The 24,298-nt window shown below is 43.1% G+C and overlaps 1 protein-coding gene across 10 annotated transcripts in view; it reads right to left on the bottom strand.

The window, feature by feature from the left end:
• ARHGAP24 (Rho GTPase activating protein 24) overlaps positions 1-24,298 on the bottom strand; it is a 361,497-nt gene that overhangs the window by 2,116 nt on the left and 335,083 nt on the right. For all 10 annotated transcript variants that reach the window (XM_073002003.2, XM_073002006.2, XM_073002004.2 and 7 more), the window contains 4 exons: positions 14,877-15,009; positions 13,757-13,830; positions 12,304-12,425; positions 3,073-4,147 (listed from right to left, as the gene is read on the bottom strand). In XM_073002003.2, the coding sequence (XP_072858104.2) occupies positions 3,073-4,147; positions 12,304-12,425; positions 13,757-13,830; positions 14,877-15,009 (1,404 nt within the window). The remainder of the gene's footprint in view (positions 1-3,072; positions 4,148-12,303; positions 12,426-13,756; positions 13,831-14,876; positions 15,010-24,298) is intronic.

The following is a 24,298-nucleotide window of genomic DNA, read 5'->3' as shown; positions in this document are numbered from 1 at the left end:
TCAGCCGTACAACAACTGCTCTGAAATGAACTTGTGCAGCTTTATTGAATAGGATCATTCTAGTTCAAATGGAAGTATTATATCAAAAATCTCTTGTGATGGAGGTGGGAAGGGGAGTTGTTTGAAGGAAAGAACCAAAAGAGAAAATCCCCAAATAACAGTCTTAATTTGCTATACAGTGGTGCCTCGCTTGACGAGGATAATTTGTTCCGTTCAAATCACTGAAATTAAAAATCCATTGAAATGCATTGAAAACCGGTTCAATGCATTCCAATGGGCAAAATACCTGCTCGTTTTGCGAAGATCCTCCATAGGGTGGCCATTTTCTGGTGACTGTAAAGCGAGGAATCTGTCCTAAAGCACAGCGGGGAGCCTTTTTGCACAGCGGATGGCCATTTTAAAATCACTGTCTAGCAAAAAATCATCATCTAGTGAAAAATCGTCTAGCGATCATCATTAAGTGATTTTCCCCATAGGAACATCGTTTTGCGATCGCAAAAACTTCATCATAAAGCGGTTTCATCAGTTAATGAGGTAATCATTAAGCAAGGCACCACTGTAGTTACATTATATCATAGTTATAGGCTGTCATACATTCTTAGCTAGAAGTTGAAAAAAAACAGCAAAAAAACCCCACAAAAAGCAAGCATCTTGTGTATGGACAAACAGCCCATGGATGGTGGGATTTGGGGGATCAGGCAGGATTGTTAACACAACAAGGTGTCATTATTCTCTACAATAGGGACTTTAATTCTCTAGCAGTATATGAGTTGGTTTCCTAGCTGTGAAGAGGCCCAGAGAAGATTCAGCTCTGTTCTGCAGTTCTGGGTTTTGGAAAGCTCACCTCAGCACATATGGAGTGATGCTTCATTGGGAATGGAAAGAGGATTTGTACCACTTCTGGCCCAGCTGATTGCGGAAACGACGACAAGGAAAATGCAGGGAAATGGGCCTCAAACATTAATAAAGCCTGGCTGATCAGATGATATGGCAGCCCAGGACCACATCACAAATAACAGACAAAATGAAAGGAAATGAAACAAAACATCTTGTGCCACTGCTGCTATGGCCTATGTAACAAGAAGGCTCACAAGCCGCAATGCAGGTGCTCCACTCCCTGCCTTGGTCCAAAATGTGGAGTGAGTCTTAGTGCAGATGCTATAGACTATTTGATTTAACCCTGTGGACGGGGACTGTGCTCAGATTTCATTTTGAGAGAGAGAAAGAAATAAAAATAGAGAAGAAATGAGTTTCTATTCAATTGGGAGCAGGAATTAAGCCTTATCACCTGGATTAGATAACAGAATGCCAATAAATGTGTGAAGAAGGGATTATAGAAGAGAATATTCCTTGTGTTGGTACTGTGTATTTGCACCTAGCTTTGCACTTAATTTAGAATTTTAAGGGTCTCCTCTTCCTCCCAGAGCTATATACTCTCTCTCTCTATATGCACCTAGATCATAAAAGCAGAAAGAGTGAACATGTCTTGCTTCTTGCTGGGGTTTTCTGGAACCAACTCCTGCTCTGTCATCTTCATGGTGCATGGAAATCGGGAGGCCTATATTTATTTGGCATCTAGCTCAGGCTGTGTATATATTATTATTTTCATTGCCGAATTCAAAGTTTCAAATCTTTGCAAAGTTAATGGTGTCCCTCAAAAAGAAGAGAGCCTCACACAGTCAAAAGAGTGGGATGCATGTCGCTACCATCTCTCTCCTTACTCTCTTCCCTTCACATCTGGCTTTTTCGTGTGTTACCACTGAGCAAGTGCAAGGCACAAAGCCACTCTTGTCCACTGAGCCAGTGAGCCCTGACGCCTCCCAGGGATGGGTGGAGATGAGTGTCCCAGCATTGGAGCAACTTCACCCAGAAAATGGACTTTCTCTCCTTCCAGAGCAAGAGGTAGCTCTGCATTCTCACCTTGAGACCCAAGGAATCACAGCACAAGACCTAGGCTAGCTCCATGTCCTGGAAAGTGTGAAGGCAAGAGGAGAAGGGGACGAGATGGTTGGACAGTGTCACCGAAGCGACCAACATGAATTTGACCAAACTCCGGGAGGCAGTGGAAAACAGGAGGGCCTGCCATGCTCTGGTCCATGGGGTCACAAAGAGTCAGACATGACTTAACAACTAAACAACAACAACAACAACAATGTCCTTGCATCTAATATTCGTGGCAATGGAAATCCAGTGCCCATAACTGCTAGACATCAGGAAACCAACTCTTCTCTATGGCTGTTATTTGTATCATTGCATACGATCCGCAGAAATGACAGCTCCCTGCTTCCCAACTCACAACAAGTCACAATGTCAACATTGCAACTCTTCCAGCCTTTTAAGCACCACAGTAAACATAACAAATCTCTACTCGCCCCGGTCTTTTAATGAACCAGGTCAGGCCTCTGGAAGACTGAATCCATTTCTAAGGCTCATTTGCAATTTTGTATAATGGAATCAAAGCCTTCTGAGCTCATTAAAACCCGGCTATGAATCTGAAACAGCAGCCATGGCAGAGGGACGTCCGCAACTCCAGCCCACTGAGAAATACATTTCCTCTTTTTGACTGCCTCCACGTCTGTCCCTAGAGAGAAGGTGAAATAAATTTTGTGATAGCCGTTAGCATTTACAGCCAGGTTTTTAGATCACTTGGTAGCAGAAGGGAAGATGTGAGCAATATATAATCCCCTCAGAGATAAATTAAGCCAAGTGCTAAGATGTGTCCTGACCTTTTTTCCATGCCTCATTGTCAATGCAACACTTCATGTCAGGGCATATATAATTTAAATGATTTTTCCTCCCTTGGGATTGGAGTGAAAGACTTGAATGTAATGATTCTTGTCCACTGGACTAGCACATTGTGTGTGTTTTTTCTTCTATCTGGGAAAAAAATGGAAACGGCACAATCGATAAACTTCTTGAATTGGGTTATATGGGCCTTAAGGTAATAGGTAGTCCTGCACTTCTGCTCTTCATGAATTTGAGCAAATCTCTCTCCCATCCAGACCCACATCATTAATGTGTTTTTCCACCATGCAAAATCTTGGGAGTTGAGTGCCTAGCCCGGCAGCTTACCTTTTTATCCTCGTTTCGTACTCTAGCTTTTGTTTCGCCATTTCCTGCTTTAAGCTTGACACGAGGCTGTGCAAAGCACTGTGGTTGCTTGTGTTGTTGACAACAAACGTCTCACTGTTGTCGCTGCTGCTGGTAGCTCGGCTGCTGCGGCCCCCCACACTTCGTCGGTCGCCTTTGTTCTCATAATCTCCTGGGTTGGAGAGGTCTTCGTGTTGGGGCTCATCTAGCACAGGGTCTTCAAAAGTGGCCCCATAAAAGTCTTGCTCAGGGCAGGTAGTAGTAGAAGAACGGCAGGAGTTGGAGTGCTCAGGGAGAGAGATTTCACAGGAGGAGGTGGACCAAGTTGCACTATCAACACTCTGCTTATCTTCAGCGTTCACCATGGAGAACTGTTGGTGAACATTGTCGTAGGTGGAGAGTCTGTTGTGTTGCCCTGAGTCACTCATGGACTCCTTCGGCTTGTTGTCCCTCAATGTCACATACCCGTTGGGCATCCAACTCTGGGTACGGCTGTTCAGAGAGTTGCTATGAGCATCAGCACTGGAAATACCCATTCGTACACCGCCATTCTGCACGCTATGTGTGCCCATTTTAGTTACAGGCCCTTTCAGGGAAGACGTTCTTCTAGTTTGCAAGGTACCATTCGGCAAAGCTGGCGATGTTTTCTCCTGACCTTCTACAGAACTGCTGAAGGACCCATTGGTGACTATGCCACTGCCTTTATTAAATGCGGGGTTCTTTTTCACCAAGAGGGGCGGGCTTCTGGTGATGTCCAGTTTATGAATGCTGTTTCTCGGGCTGTTTGACTTGCTTCCAGGTTGGGCAGTAGGAGACCCATTGTCCACGATGGTTCTTTGAGGAGATTCAGGTTTCTCCCAAGAGCAGCGCCGCACTGGTGATAACTCCTTGGTATTGTTGTTCTCTTTGTTCTGGAGCTGACCTATTATCACTTTCTTTTGGATCTCATTGTTATTATTGCAAACCTCTTGCCCACCTTGGAGGTCTCCATCCTTTGGAAATAGTAGTTCGTGTTCACTTATCATCATGGACATCAATTGCTGGACAACAACAGTTCCTAGAAGGAAGTTATATAAACACAGACGCGTTAAATATGCAGTAGTAACTGCTGACAAATACAACTTGCACATAGTTTGCATGAGCACCTGTCTACTTTGTGTGACCCAGCATCTTTTACTGGATCTGATGAAACAAAGCCAAAGGAGACCTTCTGGTTTTATATGCTATTTCATTCATTAACTTCTATCCCTTCTTATTAATCACAGCTTGGAAGTAACACATCACAAATGACAACATTATTAGTAATGTATTTTTTTTTTGTATAAGGCAACTTAGAATGATATTCTTAAAAAGCTGCATAACAATTTATAGTGTTTTTTTTATTTTATGGGTTGTTTTGTTTTGTTTTTTGTTGCAAGATTTACTTGTCACCTTGAAATGTTATTCCTGGCCTGGCCTTTTCATCTGATTTGGGTGATTGGGGCCATTTAATCAATTTTTAGAAACAACATCTTGAAAGGTCAGGCAAAATTAACCAAATAGTAATTAGTGTTACAGAATACATCACAACCCTGTATTGGGTAATAAGCAATGCTAGCAAGTCACTTTCAAAAATAATAACAAGCAACAGATTACATTTCAAAAGCTACCTCCCAAGATCTGCTCTTAAATAGCCCAGGAAAGCTCCATTCACCAAGTCGTCATATGCAGAGCAACTACCTCTGCTGGATTGGCTCCAGACTGCAAGCTCACCAGAAGCTGTAGTAAAACAATCATACCATGAACCCATCAAACTTTCCAGTCTCCACCTCCCCACCACTGTCGCAATTATTTGGTTAAGCTTTGCAGATGGCCCAATGTTCAGGTGGTTGAGCCATCATGCGAGAAGAAGCTAAAACCTACAAATCATGTTTCTAGGCCTCACAAATGCAGAGAGAACATGGGAAGTTAAAAGAAATAAAAAGCAAGATGATGAATAACCCAATTACAATATAGGAGGTTTACTTTAATATTTCTCAAGGCACAAATGGCACTTGGTCAATCTCAGACACCCAGTGCAGGAAAGGATTCATCCATTTCTATATTTTGTTTTTGCTAACTGGAAGCGTATCACCATGAGAAGGGCTGTTAAATTAATTTCATATTATAAATATTGTTAAGCTCTCCAAAAATAAGGCCAGGCAAAGTCACTGGAGTGCATCACACAGTGCAGAATATGTTTCTGTGGTTATAAATCAAAGCAAATTCCCTGAAGTTAGGAGATGATGGAACTGGAAAGGCAGTATCATAAGAATAATGGCTCTATGCTTTTCTAATGAATGCTGGGGTACACAAGCAGCAAGCCATCCCTTTTAATATACAAATCAAATTTTTAGAAGATGATGTAAATATGTGACATCTTTCCCCTTAGATCCCTCTGTAAGTGGAGCGGATGGGTGGTGGATCATAACTGAAGTGCTGTTTTACAGTGTATTTCCATGCTGTGCATGGACAAGTTTGCGCCACCATTTCCCACTGGATCTGTGTCATTTTTACAATGCTTAGATTAAGGCTATAAGAAGAGACATGATAGATTAGACCCCAGGCCTGCCTGGTGCAGTATACTGTTCAGACACTAGCCAATCCACTGTGTGTAGTTGCCTTCAAGCAGAACAGAACTATAGCAGCATCCTCATGCAGATATTGATCTACAGAGACTTATTGCCCATGCTACTGGACTACAGAGACTGTAAGGTTGTAACTCTTCTTTATATAGGAGTTGCTTCAGAACTTTGGTAATTTTGGGTGATAACACAAGTCCTGAAACTTTGCCAGATACACCCTTCCCTCTACATGAGTTACACAAGCAGTTAACTGAATTCCCAGATTTAATGGCTTTGGAAATATGTGAGCGTAAGAGTGCAGCCAAAATATGAACATCTACGAGCATGAAAGGATCGTTTGATTTGCATACTGTCCTTCCTTCGATTAGCAAAATTAATTATTTTCTGAGGACAGATCCATAGGAGGAGGAGAAACTGAAAAGCTGTTGATCTTGATCTTTTGGGTTTTAAATTGACTGGGTGCCAGTCAGTTGTATCTGTCTACGTACACAATGAATCGTTAATCTCGGCACCTGGAGACTAATTCTTCGTTAAGTTAACCTAAGTATTCTCAACTCCAGATGAGAGTAAAAAAAGTCCATCCAAGGCTGAACAAATGGTCAGCAAAGAATTGCCAGCGTAGACCCTTTCCACCCTATAAAGCCTTGAAAGAAGATGACTAAGAGTTTATCTGACCTGCTTCTGCCCTTTTACAGATCAACACTGATATGAAGGAAATCTAATGGGTTCCTCCTTGGTGAAAACATCAAAACATTTGGTGAAAATTATAACTTGCAGTAATTGTTGGCACTTTTCCTCACTAGGAAAATTTGGGGTATCCCCATGCAAATTGCCAAATATCTCTCAGTGAATTTTTAAAGAGTTATACACAATTTTCTCCAGTTGACTACCAGCAGGATCCAAATTCAAACATACACCACCTGCAGTGGTTTAGGAGCAGGCAGGAGCCTCGTGTGCTGATACAAGTCTCTTGTGCTGGTTGGTCTCAGATTTGCAAACACAACGAGATCTGCCAGCCCTACTGCTATTCTAGCTGGGAACATCTGGCAGAAGAAACTACAAGGAGTAGAGAAGAGAAAGGGGAGTGGAGGAGCTGAGTTGCTCCATATTCGAACTTCCTTCAAGCTAGGGAAACAGTCACTATGCCAGCTATAGCAGGGTTGGGATAGTCCTTCCAACACCCCTATACTGGGAGTGTTTTAGAGGCAGCACAGCCTCTCCTGGTTTAATAATAATATAATCTTAGAACTGCAGAGCTGAAAGGGACCCTATGGATCATTGAGTCCAGCCACTGCCAAGGACGCACAGAGGGGAACTGAACTCCCAGCCTCTACAGACAGATGCCTAAACCACTGAGCTATCCTGCAGTTCAGTGTTAGCTCAGCTGGCCATTGGCCAGTTAGTATTGCACCTTAAATTACATGGGTATGCATTTTTAAAATGCAGATACTTTTACGAGTTCTCTCTATCCCAAATATGTAATTTGCCAGTTTTTACCGATTCTTCCAAAATGAACTGAAATCAATCATTACCCCACCTGCGCTGCTCAACTTCCCTAGGTACAGCTGTCCCCAACACGGAAAGGACTATGTAGTACTTGAATGCCATAAAGATACTGAAGATGCATAGCAATTATCCAGCAAGCAGCAGCATCACCACTAGAGATGGGCATCAACTTTGATTTGGAGGTCCGGCCCAATCTGTTGCTGTGCTTGCACAGATGTTGTGTAGGCACGGTGCTCTCCCTTCTCCCCTGGGGAGGCAGGGAGGCAAGCGCATGTTGCCCAAGGAATGGGTGAGTGTGCAGGGGAGCCGAGAAGAACACCTGTGTGAGCCCAGTAATGAACTGGGCCAGACCAGAATGCACAATTCTCATGCCTATCTCTAATTACGACAGATACCACATTGCTTTGGCCAGTTCCTAGAGGTGCATGAAACATTAAAACCTAAGCTAACTGCAGTTCTCTCATTTTCATCTCAAAGCATATTTCAGCTCAGGTCTGTGCCAGACAGTTGCTTTTGTCACTTCACAGAAATGTGGGTGTGTTTCCCAAAATACATGCTACTTTTCTGTGTATCATACAACTGTGCAAATTTTGCACCCACGGATTGTGTTGTGTTTGCACACATTCTTAAAGCATACACAGTTCTGTCCAAATCCTATTTTTAAGACTGGCAAAATACTGACATCAGACCATAAATGGTGTTTGGCTCCATGTTTTGTTCTGGGAGGTGTGAACTGAGTAAATCACAATCAGAAACAAATTTTTCTATAAAGCTGCCTTCAAGACACACCCCAACATAACATTCTCATAATGTCCTGCTAGATCTAACTACTTCTTCATGGATTGCTGCCTTGTCGTGGCGAAGGGGCTTGAGTAACTCAGAGAAACTATGGGCTATGCCGTGCAGGGACACCCAAGACGGACAGGACATAGTGGAGAGTTCCGACTAAACGCAATCCACCTGGAGTAGGAAATGGCAAGCCACTCCAGTATCTTTGCCAAGAACGCCCCATGATCAGAAACAAAAGGCTAAAAGATATGACGCTGGAAGATGGGCCCCTCAGGTCGGAAGGCGTCCAACATGCTACTGAGGAAGAGCGGAGGACAAGTACAAGTAGCTCCAGAGCTAATGAAGTGGTTGGGCCAAAGCCGAAAGGACGCTCAGCTGTGGACGTGCCTGGAAGTGAAAGGAAAATCCAATGCTGCAAAGAAAAATACTGCATAGGAACCTGGAATGTAAGATCTATGAACATTGGGAAGCTGGAGGTGGTCAAACAGGAGATGGCAAGAATAAACATCGACATCCTGGGCATCAGTGAACTAAAATGGACAGGAATGGGCGAATTCAGCTCAGATGATTATCATATCTACTATTGTGGACAAGAATCCCGTAGAAGGAATGGAGTAGCTCTCATAGTCAACAAAAGAGTGGGAAAAGCTGTAATGGGATACAATCTCAAAAATGATAGAATGATGTCAATACGAATCCAAGGCAGACCATTCAACATCACAATAATCCAAGTTTATGCACCAACCAGCATTGCTGAGGAGACTGAAATTGAACAATTCTATGAAGATTTACAACACCTTCTAGAACTGACACCAAAGAAAGATGTTCTTCTCATTCTAGGGGACTGGAATGCTAAAGTAGGGAGCCAAGAGATAAAAGGAACAACAGGGAAGTTTGGCCTTGGAGTTCAGAACGAAGCAGGACAAAGGCTAATAGAGTTTTGTCAAGAGAATAAGCTGGTCATCACAAACACTCTTTTCCAACAACACAAGAGGCGACTCTATACATGGAAATCACCAGATGGGCAATATCGAAATCAGATTGATTATATTCTCTGCAGCCAAAGATGGAGAAGCTCTATACAGTCAGCAAAAACAAGACCTGGAGCTGACTGCGGTTCTGATCATCAGCTTCTCATAGCAAAATTCAAGCTTAGACTGAAGAGATTAGGAAAAACCACTGGGCCACTCAGGTATAATCTAAACCAAATCCCTTATGAATACACAGTGGAAGTAAAGAACAGATTTAAGGAACTAGATTTGGTGGACAGAGCGCCTGAAGAACTTTGGATAGAGGCTCGTAACATTGTTCAGGAGGCAGCAACGAAAACCATCCCAACGAAAAGGAAATGCAAGAAAGCAAAGTGGCTGTCCAACGAGGCCATAGAAATAGCAGAGAGGAGAAGGGAAGCAAAATGCAAGGGAGATAGGGAAAGTTACAGAAACCTGAATGCAGACTTCCAAAGAATAGCAAGGAGAGACAAGAGGGCCTTCTTAAATGAACAATGCAAAGAAATAGAGGAAGATAACAGAAAAGGAAAGACCAGAGATCTGTTCAGGAAAATTGGACATATTAGAGGAACATTTTGTGCAAAGATGAACATGGTAAAAGACAAAAATGGGAGGGACCTAACAGAAGCAGAAGACGTCAAGAAGAGGTGGCAAGAATACACAGAGGAATTATATCAGAAAGATGTGGATATCCCGGACAACCCAGACAATGTAGTTGCTGACCTTGAGCCAGACATCCTGGAGAGCGAAGTCAAGTGGGCCTTAGAAAGCCTGGCTAACAACAAGGCCAGTGGAGGTGATGGCATTCCAGTTGAACTATTTAAAATCTTGAAAGATGATGCTGTTAAGGTGCTACATTCAATATGCCAGCAAGTTTGGAAAACTCAACAGTGGCCAGAGGATTGGAAAAGATCAGTCTACATCCCAATCCCAAAGAAAGGCAGTGCCAAAGAATGCTCCAACTACCGTACAATTGCACTCATTTCGCACGCTAGCAAGGTTATGCTCAAAATCCTACAAGGTAGGCTTCAGCAGTATGTGGACCGAGAACTCCCAGAAGTACAAGCTGGATTCCGAAGAGGCAGAGGAACTCGAGACCAAATTGCTAACTTGCGCTGGATTATGGAGAAAGCCAGAGAGTTCCAGAAAAATATCTACTTCTGCTTCATTGACTATGCGAAAGCCTTTGACTGTGTGGACCACAGCAAACTATGGCAAGTTCTTAAAGAAATGGGAGTGCCTGACCACTTTATCTGTCTCCTGAGAAATCTATATGTGGGACAGGAAGCAACAGTTAGAACTGGTCATGGAACAACTGAGTGGTTCAAAATTGGGAAAGGAGTACGGCAAGGCTGTATATTGTCCCCCAGCTTATTTAACTTATATGCAGAATACATCATGCGGAAGGCTGGACTGGAAGAAACCCAAGCCGGAATTAAGATTGCCGGAAGAAATATCAACAACCTCCGATATGCAGATGATACCACTCTGATGGCAGAAAGTGAGGAGGAATTAAAGAACCTTGTAATGAGAGTGAAAGAGGAGAGTGCAAAAAACGGTCTGAAACTCAACATCAAAAAAACTAAGATCATGGCCACTGGTCCCATCACCTCCTGGGAAATAGAAGGGGAAGATATGGAGGCAGTGTCAAATTTTATCTTCCTGGGCTCCATGATCACTGCAGATGGAGACAGCAGCCCTGAAATTAAAAGGCGCCTTCTTCTTGGGAGGAAAGCGATGACAAATCTGGACAGCATCTTGAAAAGCAGAGACATCACCTTGCCAACAAAAGTCCGAATAGTCAAAGCTATGGTTTTTCCTGTCGTGATGTATGGAAGTGAGAGCTGGACCATAAAGAAAGCAGACCGCCGAAGAATTGATGCCTTTGAATTGTGGTGCTGGAGGAGGCTCTTGAGAATCCCCTGGACTGCAAGGAGAACAAACCTATCCATTTTGAAGGAAATCAATCCTGAGTGCTCACTGGAAGGACAGATCCTGAAGCTGAGGCTCCAGTACTTTGGCCATCTAATGAGAAGAAAAGACTCCCTGGAAAAGACCCTGATGTTGGGAAAGTGTGATGGCAAGAGGAGAAGGGGACGACCGAGGATGAGATGGCTGGACAGTGTCTGCGAAGCAACCAACATGAACCTGACACAACTCCGGGAGGCAGTAGAAGACAGGAGGGCCTGGCGTGCTCTAGTCCATGGGGTCACGAAGAGTCGGACACGACTAAACGACTAAACAGATCTAACTAAATGGAAGAAATCAATCCCCATGGGGAGAGATTGAAAAATGTATCCCTTTCCCAAGACAAAAATCAATCCTTTAAATTCATCTGATCAAATGGAAAGAACAGGTGGTACAGCTAAATAGATGAGAAGAGCAAAATGTTCCTAGGAACTCACTCAAATGTTGGCACTAGTGAGAAACTAGGAAGATTTGCAAGGGAGCTCATCCTGCAGACATAGAATCTTAATTTAAAATATCTCAGAATGTTTCTTATCATCACAGTTTGACATTGCTTTGGCTCCACCCTCTGGAATTCTAGGATTCATAGTTTCACAAGGTACCTAGCATTTTCTGCTAGGGAGTTCTAGTGCTGTAGTTCAGGAGGCCCCTAGCAGAGAATTGTACATACTTTGTTAAACTACAACACCCAAGTTTCCATCAGATGGAAACATGAAGTGATTTCAGATTGCGGTATCTGGATAATATAGCTATTACTCATATTGAGTTCCACTAGGATGTAGGAGGAAATCCAGACACCACTCAGGAGCTCATCATATGGTGATAAATCTAGTTCCCAACCAAGCTTGAGAAACATGGTATAAATTTAATTTTATGTTTTATACTCTGGTTCCTAGAAGCTGGATGAGTAACTTAAGGAATGCAATATTAGAATAGTGCAGAAAGTGGAATCCTGAGATGGATGGTTGGATTTTTCTCTTCTCTTAACATGTTGTGCTATGCCAACAAGAAAGAACCATGTATGAACCAGACATGCAATGGTATCTGGAAGTGGACACAGTTTGAGATACTCATCCGGTCTTCTTGTACTTACTAAGTGCCACATACTTATCTCCAGCTGGAGGTCACATACCATTTAGTGTAACCAGGCCTGGATTAGTGCTGTATAGAATGCCATTTTTAATGTACTGCATGTGTTATTTTAAGTCTCAGAGGATCTTAAACACTGAATTAAATAGATATCAGCTATAGCAATCTCCTGCTGAGCTTTGGCATTCATGTGCTGCCATGGTCCTTAGATCAATTGGGTTGGTGCCCCTTGCCCCCAAAAAACTCACCTTCCATAATGGTCAGAGGGTCTTCCACTTTGGGACGCAGGATGTTGGGGCCAAACACAGTGGCCAGATTTTGTACACTCATCTTGTTTACTCCGGAATAGGACTGGACTTCATCCAAGAATCTGTTCAGATATCCCACAGCAGGAGGATGAGAAAAGGGGAATCCAGGATCAAGACTCAGTCAAGAGGGCGAGGTGACATGAGACATTATTCATAGAATCATGAAGTTGGAAGGAGCCTGTAAGGCCATTGAGTCCAACCCCCTGCTCAATGCAGGGGTACAAATCAAAGAGTATCTGCAAGGTGGCTGTCTAAAATTCCCTTGAATGCCTCCAGTGTTGGAGGCACTCACCACCTCCCAAGGCAATTGGTTCCATCGCTGTACTGCTCTAATAGTCAGGAAACTTTTCCTGATAATCAACCAAAATCTGGCTTCCTGTATGGTTCCCAACTTGAGAATGCCACCTAAGTTTTTACTCTTCCTTTCTAGCATTGTTCCCATTTCATATTTGGGTAGGAAGATATATTCCCATAAAAATACTTCTTTCTAAGCAAATTCCTTCCTTCCTTCCTTCCTTCCTTCCTTCCTTCCTTCCTTCCTTCCTTCCTTCCTTCCTTCCTTCCTTCCTTCCTTCCTTCCTTCCTTCCTTCCTTCCTTCCCCTCCCTCCCTCCCTCCCTTCCTCATCCTCCCTTCCTTCCTTCCTCATCCTCCCTTTCTTTCTTTCTTGCCCTCCCTCCCTCCCTTTCTTTCTTGCCCTCCCTCCCTCCCTCTCCCTCCTTCCCTCCCTCCCTCCCTCCCTCCTTCCTTTCTCCCTCCCTCCCTCCCTTCCTTCCATTTATATACTGCCTCATTAGTGTAGTGCACTATTCTGGGCAATTTATAACAATAATGAATAAAACACATAGATATTAGACTACTAATACATACTGAGAAGTTAAAAACATTTTGAAGATAAAACACCTGGCACCAAATGCAGGTTCTCGATGAGATAGCAGAACAAGAGGTGTAAAACCAAGCAGGGTCAGTATGGAAGGCATTCCTGAAAAGCAGTATTTTAAGTTGCTTTCTAAACGTTAACAGGGAGGGGGCCAGGTGTAGCCCCACTGGGAGCTGGCGCCACAAAGTTGGTGCCACCACAAGGAAGGCCTGATCTCTTGTAGATGACTTATGGACCTCCCCTGGGAGGGGGGATACGCAGAGGAGCATAGCCCCGGAGGATCTGGTGGGCTGGGTAGATAACATTGGGGAGAGACACTCTGACAGGCAAAGCAGATGAAGGGGGACTGATCCTGATTAGGGCTACATGCCAAAGAAAATCTCTTTGAATTTAAGGTGGCACAAGGCTTTTGGATCAGATCTATACAGCTAACCTCTCCCTGCTCACCACAACCCCCAAATGATTTCTTTGGGAATGCAGAAATGATCCTTTGATCCTTCCTGGGGTAATTTACCTGCAAATGTACTTCAACAGGTTGAAATTGACAAGTGGCAAACTCTTCACTTGTTTCACTAATTCATTCAGCCCCTGTGTGAAAATGGCAAAAATAAACAAATCGTAAAGCAAAACCCACAGTTTGACAGCATTATTAGAAAAATGAGAAAAAGGGACCAAAACACAAAGATCCATACTAAAAAACCCTTTAAAATTCTCTGTGTAAAGATTGCGATCAATGACTGTTAACTGCTTTATAGCATAAGAAAACAAATTACAGCTGCTAGGTTTTCAGGTTGGTAGTAGAACAATGCTAACTGTGTTCAGTCCTTGGGTGTACTCTGAAAGCATGTCCCCCAAAATTAATATTTCCAAGTTCTGCCAAGAATCCTATGGCCACAGACCAGAGCAGACTGCACATTTGAGGGGCTCCTTAGCCCTGCATCTCCTGGTACACTTCTTTTGGGGCCCTGAATTGGAGCTAGTTGGCAGCGACATTCCTGCAATTTGCAGGAGGTGTGGGGTGCCATTTTAATTACCCACAATACCCCTCCCAAGAACATTCACAATCCCCTGCAATTTAAGATTAGAGCTCCCGGATATCTGGGTGGGGGAATTCCTGCAGACTTCTGGGGGGTGTAGTCCATGAAGTCCGAAAATTCCATGCCTAGTAAGAATGGCAGCATCTTCATAAAAGGCAGATACATGCCACATACATACAGGGGAAAGTCACAGCTGAGTGATACAATGCATACACTGCATTCAGAAGACCCCGGGTTCAGTTCCGGCTATTACTACCTAAAGGGATCTTGTTTAAAGCATCAGTTTTAAAGCTACAAAGGTTGTCACCATTAATAGCAGTCAACATTGTCAAAGACACAATCCTGTATAGAGTTTGGTGAAGGGTTGGTTGGTTGGTTTTGGGACAAAACACAAATCCTGCAGTTGGGGAATTCTGGAAGGTATATAGTAAAAAAAAAAAAAATTCCCAAAATGTTCATCTCTCTTTCTAACATATAGTACAAAAACATCCAGTCCAGAAACAGTGAAGTATGATCTTAATGGGATCAAAAACCCCAGATAAGATTCTACAAAGCAGCTGGTCATTTGGGTTTCCAGAATCAAGAAAGCAAACTCACCGTTTCCTCTTCTTTGCTCAGCAGCTTGGCACAGGCAAGAAAATCCTCATATTTGGAGTATGGGATGACCGGTTCCGGGAGCTCCCTCAGGAATAATTTCAAAAGAGAGGCCACTGTGTGTACGTCTGTATTTCTGTGCAGATGGAAGGGACAAGATTACCACTAGAAATACAATATTCCTGGAAAGTCATTGTGACCTCTTCCTACCTCATTGAGGAAAGTCAAATCAACACTTTGGAAAAATGTTGGCATATCAGAAATCGTGCATTATTTAAAAACGATGGCTCTGTTCAACTGAATAAGAATGGTAACTGGTTCACAGTGGAGTCCCAAAGTTCAGTACATTGCGTACACACAAATTCCACCAGCGTCACTCTAATCTGGTGACCGCCATATTTCTTGGGCCACCAATCCCACCTTTCCTTGTCAGTGTTGCTATTGGCTATGGTTGTTTGCAACCATGGGGGTTTAGATCAACATGTCTGGAGAGCACTAGGTAGAAAAATCCTGAACAACTTTAACAAGCTTATTTATTAAAATTTCTGATTTTGCTTTAGAGTGGGCTCAGAAGAACAGTTGGGATCAGACCAAAACAACAGCGTAGTCCAAAATCCTGATGCCCGAAGTGACCAGCCACATGTTCCCAGAAAGTGTCTTCATCAATGGTTCCCATCCTTCGGTCCCCAGATGTTCTTGGACTAGAATTCCCTGAAACCTTCACCATTAGCTGTGTTGGCCAGGATTTCTGGGAACTGTAGTCCAATAACATCTGGGGACCCAACGCTCAGAAGCACTTCTCTATATGCTGGGCAGGAAGGCAGGAGTTTCCCCTTCCTCTGATGTTTGCCTAAAGCCCCAACAATTGAGCCACCTTCAGGGTAATGTCAGGAATAGGCAGAACTTTAAAAAGTTGAGGTGTTGTTGTTGTTGTTGTGTGCCACAATGCTCACCATTCTTCAGCCAACAGGGCTGAGGGCATTGCTATCTTGGACCAACTGGTAATGCCCACATCCCAGTAGCGTCCACAAGTGGCAAACCTTCCAGCCTCCTTGTGCTCATCCCATATTTTCCTGACTACCTGTTTGCATTTTCCATACAACTGAGTGATGAATGGAGTGAGGAGGACCATCCCATCTCCCTAGGGTTCCCCAGCTTGTGTGCCCAGATGTACTTGGACTTCAGCTCCCAAAAATCCTGGCCAGCACAGCCCGTGGTGAAGGCTTCTGGGAACTTTAGTCCAAGAACATCGGGGGGGCCAAGCTTGGGAACCATTGCCCTTGTAAAATGTTGCAACTTGGGCCCAGGTGCCAGGTGTTTTGTTTGTTTGTTTGTTTTAAAAGCCTGCAGTTGGATGCAAAATGTGCATCTGGAAAAAGCTATGCTTCTCTGGGGTGCATCCTGGTTGCACAATCAAGCAACAGACATGTAGGACTAAAGGTCTGATCAGCCTGTGAGAAAGAATGGCATCTTATCACTCCAGTCAACCCCCCCAAAAAGAATAACCCTGCCACTGGAACAAAAAGATCGGGGTTGGTCTGAAGTGCTATGGCCCACACATCACACAAAAGCCAGGAAATTGCTTGCACTGGACCGCAACACAAGAGATCCAAAATGCAAGCTATTTCCCCATCTGATCGCACCCTGGGATAGCCCCTGTACCTCATCAGTTAGCCACAATTAATCACTTCAAGTTATGTAAACACCAAGAGGATCCCGGCCAGTATAGAGCAAACATGTTAACAACATGTTAACTATCACAGAGCTCCTATAATAATGGAAGCAATATGATATAATACGATACAATGGAATATAATAGAATACTGCTGGATAGCTCAGTAGTTTAGGTCTCTGGCTACAGAGCCCAAAGGTTGGGAGTTCAATTCCCTACTATACCTCTTCGATAAAGGCTAGACTTAGTGATCCCTACGATCCCTGCTAGCTCTGCAGTTCTATCATAATCACTTTTTAAAAATATTCCTAGTCCAACGGTGTTCAACGTTTTTGAAATTAGGCTGAGTTATAATTGGTATGAGGAATGCAAATCTTACTGTAGACGTTTTGGCATTACTAGGCAAGAAGCAAAAACCCACTATTTCAAAACCATACAAAGAACTAAAGACATCTTGGCAAACAATTGCACGCCAGTCCATTTTATTGTATTTTTTATTTATTTATTGTATTTCTTGTATTTATACCCCACGTATCTAGGCGGCTAGAGTGTACATGTTATAATCTTTCTTATGAGGCCCGTAAGGTGCTGAAGAAGCCTCAGGAACTATGCTGTATCCATATATTGCCACTAGATGGTGGTATTGCAAAATAAGATTATGAAGAGAATTTTTTTTTTCTTCAAGCTGGCATTTTCCATTTGGTCTCAGGTTGGTTACTGCTGGCCTTCCTGAGAGCTCTCAAGGTGAACTGTGAGCCCACCTTGTGAGACATGAGCTTTTCCAAAAGCAAGGCTTAATTTTTTAAAAGAAAGGACACAGGTTGGCAAATCTGAACCGGAGATCCGGCCCCTCATTTTAGCTGCATGGGTCTAAAGTGGCCACATTTACATGACTGCAAAGAGGAAATTAATCACCAAAAAGAGGAAACAGGAGTGGGCACAGATATGCATAAATGTGACTATGTTGATTTGCACGGAGAGATGCACATGAAGAAATAAGATGAAACAAAAATAAAGACCCCATTATGGAGAGGATTGTGATCACGTGACCTCAGTATACCTCCACACACAGCCTACTCTTCCTGTGCTACTATTACTGACGGGCCACTGCGTTGTCTTCTTTTGGTGCTTGCTTGCTTGCTTGCCTTCATTTAGATGCCAATTTTCTCCCCATAGAGGAGGCTAGGTGGCTCCCAGTCATTTGAAACAACAAAAGAGCCACAAACAAGAACATTATAAGACCCAATGTTTTAAAAGAAAACAATGAAATGCATAGCAAGAGGGCTTGATTGGAACAGCTCTTCAAACGGAAGGTGCTTTCAAACAACGGAAGACATTTTCAATCAAAAGACTGCCCTTTGATGCAAGGATAAATAATTGCCTTATATGAGATCCAGATACGATCAGCAACTGTTGTGACTCATAAGGAAGAACTGAAATGTGGAATGGAAGAATGCTCAGGAAAAAAGGGCCTTGTTTGAGAATACTTTCAAGGGTTTGAGTGCGCAGGAGCAAAAAACCTTGACCTTTTGATGTGCCAGCTTCCTCCACATGAAACACACAATGCACGCAGCATGAGCCTCACTTTTATTATAATATACAGTAATAATCTTAGAACTGCAGAGCTGGGGGGGATCCCTATGGATCATCAAGTACCGTCCCTGTCAAGCGACGAACTGGGGAATCAATCTCCCAACCGCTGGTTCCACAGCCAGATACCAAAATGACTGAGCTATCCAGCAGTTCATTGCTTCATTGCAGTCGTGTTCATATGATCAGAAAACTGGTATTTCTTCATTAGCAAGAACAATCACATCATTCGCCTCTCTTCACCAGCTTTCTTTTTAGATCCTGAACCTAGTTGCAGAGGATAATGGATTTTTTCCCAGCAACACTATATTGTTGTGAGCTACTGTTCCATACATGCCTCAATCAAGCAGTTAGGGCCCTCTAGCTTTGCAAAAATAGTCTTCTTGTAGGAGGTGATAACTTGAGTATGATGATGTAGATCAACCTAGAGACTTGCATTTTTTGGGCTGGCTATGGGGACTGGTCTGGATGATTGGCTGTCTCTCAACCTTTATCCTTGCACCAAACGGCTCACCTCTCCTGGCAAAAATGTGACAACAAGCACTTTAAAGAAGGTGACCTACAGCACAATGCTCAGGAGAAACACTGTTTGTTAGGGACCTAATCTTCATTTACTTTATTCTTCTGGGTAAAACCCAAAATTACAAAAGATTCGCTCTTGGTGGGATTTGTATTTTTGTATTTCAAGACTTTTTTTGATGGGATGGGGGGGGGGGGAATCACACAGTGTTTTTTGTGCCAAAGGCTCGGATTTTGTGCAACAGCCAAAACACATTTTTGTGGAGGATACACTTTTATGTGTGCAAAATACATTTAAAAATCACTGACAAAATAAGTTCTGCTCTTTTTATTCATGCCCAGAAAGCAAGCAAGCAACCAACCAACCACTCCCATAACAGTTCACAGTTATTGTTTTTAACAGAAACCTCTTTTTTAACCAGGGACAATAAAGCCTCTTAACATTTGTTATATCCTCATTGTAGGATCCATGCACAACAAGGAAAATGTTTTGCCAACATAAGGGAAATATTGCACAGCTCTGAGCAGTTGTTGCAGCCCTAGGAAACAAAGCAATTCAAGGTGCGGCTGGTGGGTGTAGGGTTCAAGGTCTGCTGATCTACCAGATGTTCTAGACTGCACCTCATACTATTGGCCATACTGGGTGGAACGTCTGGGAGCTGACCTTCAAAACTTTTGAAGAACCAATGTTTCCTCATCTCCAGTGTTGTGACATCTCTCTTAGTATCTGCTTTGGCAAAAACTGGGGAATGGATCTTCATGTTTGCAACAAAATTTGACTCTGCTCTAAGACAGTATTGCTCCTTTGGAGAAAGCAGTGTGGTCATTGAAACGGGCACCCTTTATGGTTAAACTAAATCATGAAAGAACTGTTGGATAGCTCAGTGGTTTACACATTTGGCTACAGAGGCAGAAGTTGGGAGTTCGATTCCCCACTGTGCCTCCTTGAGATGGGCTGGACTCGATGATCCAGAGGGTCCCTTCCAGTTCTGCAGCTCTAAGATGATGATGATGATGATGATGATGATGATGATGATGATTAGCATCAGCATCAGCATCAGCATCAGCATCATCAGCATTATCAGCATCATCCACATTCTCAGTTGCTTTTCATTCCCTTCAGTGTGATCAGCTACATACAGTATATTGTGATGCTATACACATTTATGTTGTAGTGCTGGATTAGGTGGGGTCACCCATTTGGCCCTTCTAGGAAGGAGAAAGCACTAACTGGAAAAATCAGTGTCCTCAACCAATTCCTCACTGTGTCTCCTTGACAGGGGCTGGACTTGGTGATCCATAGGGTCCCTTTCAGCTCTGCAGATCTAAGATGATGGTGAGGATGATGATTACATCCAGTGCAACCCTGTCTGAATGTACTTCCTTCTCCTTTAACATTGCACAAAAAAATTTTTTTAGTGTACGATGGATTAAAAATGCCTTGGCCAAATTCCACCTCCCCCATGTCCAGAATTGTCTTCCCATCAAAAGTGTGCTATTTTCCTCCCCCCTTTTTAATAAACTCCAAAGAAGCCAGCAAATCAAGTTTTTCAATTCCCCACCTCCACCAGCTGCTCCATCAAAAACAAACGACTCAGCTTTCTGCACGAAATGGAGAGTCAGCAATAGTTTTTCCTCCCATAGCAGGCAGGACGGAGGCACAGCTCAGGTGTGGATTAAGTGCTCGGAACTTTTTAAAGGGAGCATCAAATCAGTTTGCTTCTGAAGCCAGAATGATATGTTAAGCAAAAAAAAAAACTGAACTCGTGAGTCAGGGTCGATGGATTCAACCGGCTGCCTTACTTTTGAAATGCCCCATGACGAGAGGTATCCTAATCCAGTGGTTTCCAACCTTGGGCAACCCAGGTCTTCTTGAACTGCAATTCCCAGAAGCCTTCACCACCACCTGCGCTGGCTGGATTTTTGGGAGATGTAGTCCAAGAACACCTGGCTGGGAACCACTGCCCTAATCTATTCTACAATGGTGTTGAGAGGATTCGAATCAAATTACCTCACATCACTTGTCTGATGTTCTTTAAAGGAAGGGTAGGATGCAACAGGAGAAGCAAGATCATTAACTGCTGAAAAAAGCCAGTGATAAGGCTGAATCAGTCTTCACTGAGTTTGGCACATTCATTCTTTTTCTTAGGTCATTTCTACTCACCACACTTCTTTTCTTATTCCAATGTTACCAACAGCCACCCTGTTTCCCAGAAAATAAGACCTAACCTGAAAATAACCCCTAGTACTATTTTTCAGGATTCTCGTCATATAAGACCTACCCCCCAAATAAGCCCTAGTTAAATGAAACCCCACCCTCCACCCTTGTGCCACATTGTCCAGCAACCAGAAAATGAGTGTAAAATAAAACATCCCCTGAAAATAAACTCTAATGCGTGTTTTTGTTTTGAGCAAAAATTAATATAAGACCCTGTCTTATTTTCGGGGGGAAACGGTACATGCATGGCGATGCTTTACACATTTATGTTGTAGTACTTGATTAGGTAGGGTCACCCATTTGGCCCTTCTAGAAAGGAGAAAGCACTAACTGGAAAAATCAGTGTCCTCAACCAATTCCTAACTGTGCCTCCTGGACAGGGGCTGGATTTGATGATCCATAGGGTCCCTTTCAGCTCTGCAGCTCTAAGATGATGGTGAGGATGGCAATTACGTTTGGTGCAACCATGTCTGAATGTACTTCCTTCTCCTTTAACATGACAGAAAATAATTTGTAGTCTACGGTGGATTAAAGATGCCTTCGCCAAATTCCACTTCTCCCATGCCTAGAATTGACAAGATAGATTTGATTCATCACCAAAAAATGAAACCAGTGGATTGAAATAAATTACTGGCCACCTGTTTATTAAGCTGTAGGGCCAGTCCTACTCTTGAGGAAGGGCGAACTCTTTGCCTCAAAGGAGTAGATGCTGGGAAGTAGCATTATTAAGAGGACAAATTAGCATGCCACACAACTTGCTGTGTGCCCCGACTGTTGATTTCAGTGGAGGATACAATCCACCATCGATGTGAAAAAAAAGGTTCAACTATGCATCTGGCTGGCTTTTGGATGTGAAATAGCGGGTGTGTAGAATGTCACCCACCTTCTTCTTTGCCTCAGCCCATAGCAGGGCTGGCGTAAATGTCTTAGGCCAGCCGTGCTATGTTTTTCAGCTGCAACAGATGTAAACCTTTACTCACTTCATTTTTACAGGTGAAAGCAAACATTTTCAATCTTTATTCTCTGCTGGCCAAAATAGAGGGGGTCTGTCTGTCTTGTATTCTGGGATTTTCCCTCCATAAAATTTGTGGAAGTTTTTTTTAAAATTATATTTTGCAGAAAAATAAATAAAATAAAAATACTGTAAAAGCAAAGCAGCAAACAGATAAAAGTGTATTTTGTGCAAAATACAAAGGTTTTTTTTTTTTTTGAAGAAAAAAGTGTCATTAATGCTTCTGTTGACAAAGCAAGCCCCACTGGAATTTCCCCTCTCCGTGCATGAGTGAAAAATCTCACAGTGGGTGACATTTTTTTTTAATGGGGTTTCTTGATAGGTTGAGATGTAGTTTCTCTTTGGGAATAAGAATATTGGCAAACATTTGTTACACCCTTAGCTGTCATCCGGCGGATGGAAAGAAATCCTCCTTAGCCAACATTGGTAAACAGCTGTCTCACAGGTGTAATTACAACCCTCCTAACTCCTAAAGTGGGATTGATTTCCATTCTATTTTCTGAAATATTTTATATTTTGTCTCTCTTTAACAGCAGCCGCCCATTACCCCAGGTCAATAAACACCGCAGCTCGAGCGGGGAAGAACCCACGAATGCGTAGCCATCGTTCAGCACGATTGTGCCTCTTATTAACTGATGTAGGAGAGGAGAGTATGGCTGTGGGGGGGGGGACCCTTTCGGATCTTGGTGTCATAGCGCTGGTCCCTGGCTCAGACATGACTAAATCCTTTCCCTGCTGTAACTATGGGAAGTGGCAAGCCAGGCACAGGGGCTGATTAGCGCAGAATTTAATTAAACAGTGCATTCCCCGAGGATTTTCTAAATTCTTGGCTTCTCAGTATGTACTTTTTGCCCGTACCTCCCTATTCCCTCTTCTTTAAATAGATACACTTGGACAGAGACAGGGAGCTGGAGAGAGCGGAAAAGAGGGATGAGTTAATTGTTCATTTGATTATCCAGCAGAATATCCACCAACACTGGTTTATAAGCTGGCCCTAGGAATATAATATACAGGCTTTAGGCATGTGCAAACAATCAGAAATCCTTTTCTTTGCAATTAGGGCGGCGTGGATTCCAAGCTTTTCTTTCTTTCTAATCTCGGCCCCCGTTGTCATTGACTTCCTTCCCAGCAGTTGCTACATCAACAACATTTTTTTCCCTTTGTGGTACTGCACACATTGTGGAAATGACTGTCACAGCGCAATTACATGGTCTGGGGGATGTTCATCCTGCCTCCCCTGCAAACAGTAAACACGGAAGGACTACAGGCCAACGTAAGTAAATACGTAACATTCACAGGCAAAGAAATGCATGCCCGTGAGATCATCAGCATTTTAGGAAAGTGAGTGATCCAAGCTCAGGCAGAAAGTGGTAATAAACTTCAGGCAGCAGACATAAGCTGTTGGATAGCTCAATGATTTAGGTTTCTGGCTGCAGAGCCAGAGGTTGGGAGTTTGATTCCCCCACTGAGCCTCCTCGAGAGGGGATGGAGTCAATAATCCATAGGGTTATTAACTCCAATTAACTCATCCCTTCCAGCTCTGCAATTCTAAGATGATGATGAACAAGGCCATTCCAAAAGTAAATGAATAATAGGGATCTCCCACATTGTTATTTCAGAAAGTTGAAAGGGCTGCTGAGGCTTGCAATTGCAAGGGTGGGAATCATGCAACAATTGGCCATTTTGACTTCCTCCTCTAAAGCCAAGGTGGTCCACATGTGGCCTGTGGCATGCCTGTGGCACCCCTCAAACCCTTCAGAACATTTTCCTGGCCAGAATTCAATTGAAAAGCAATGCCGGCACTGCCAACCATCTGCTATGGCCAAATCGAATGGGTTCTTCGCCATCAAGTTTGGAGAAGATGCTGTTTTCTCTGCAATATTCTCCACCATTTTCTGTCCAAAAATGGCCTGAAATGTGTGCTACTGGTTTGGAGCATTGCAGAGCTTGAAAAAAAAAATTGTGGCCAGCTTCCTCTTGAAGGTTCTGTTGCAGCATTTGGAGCAAAAAGAGAAAAGAGAAATACAGGAATAGGCTGACAAATTCAAAAAGCAGTGAATGAATGATTACCTCCCTCATCTGCAACATGGCTGTTTGACTTCCAGTTTGATTCGAAAGAGGATGCAAAATATGGCTGGCTTAAGCATACAACTTTTTTTTAAAAAAATCATTTTCTCTTGCTTTTCTACAAACTATCCTAAGAGATGGATGGACTGTGGTGACACATACATGGAATGCATATTAAACACACACCTGGGCACTGGGAAGGATGACACTGTAATTCACATAAAGGGACTGTAGCCTATAACTCAAGAGAAACAGATTGCCATCCAACCCCCACGGCACACTGAAAAAAAAGCAATGTTTTTTCCCTGTTTGATTTTAATGTTTTTCCCCTGCTAGATTTCAAAGTT

This window comes from Pogona vitticeps, chromosome 5, assembly GCF_051106095.1.
Source record: "Pogona vitticeps strain Pit_001003342236 chromosome 5, PviZW2.1, whole genome shotgun sequence".
Classification (NCBI taxonomy): Eukaryota; Metazoa; Chordata; class Lepidosauria; order Squamata; family Agamidae; genus Pogona; species Pogona vitticeps.
The sequence above is the reverse complement of the archived record's forward strand: the minus strand, read 5'-3'. Positions and strand labels throughout refer to the sequence as shown.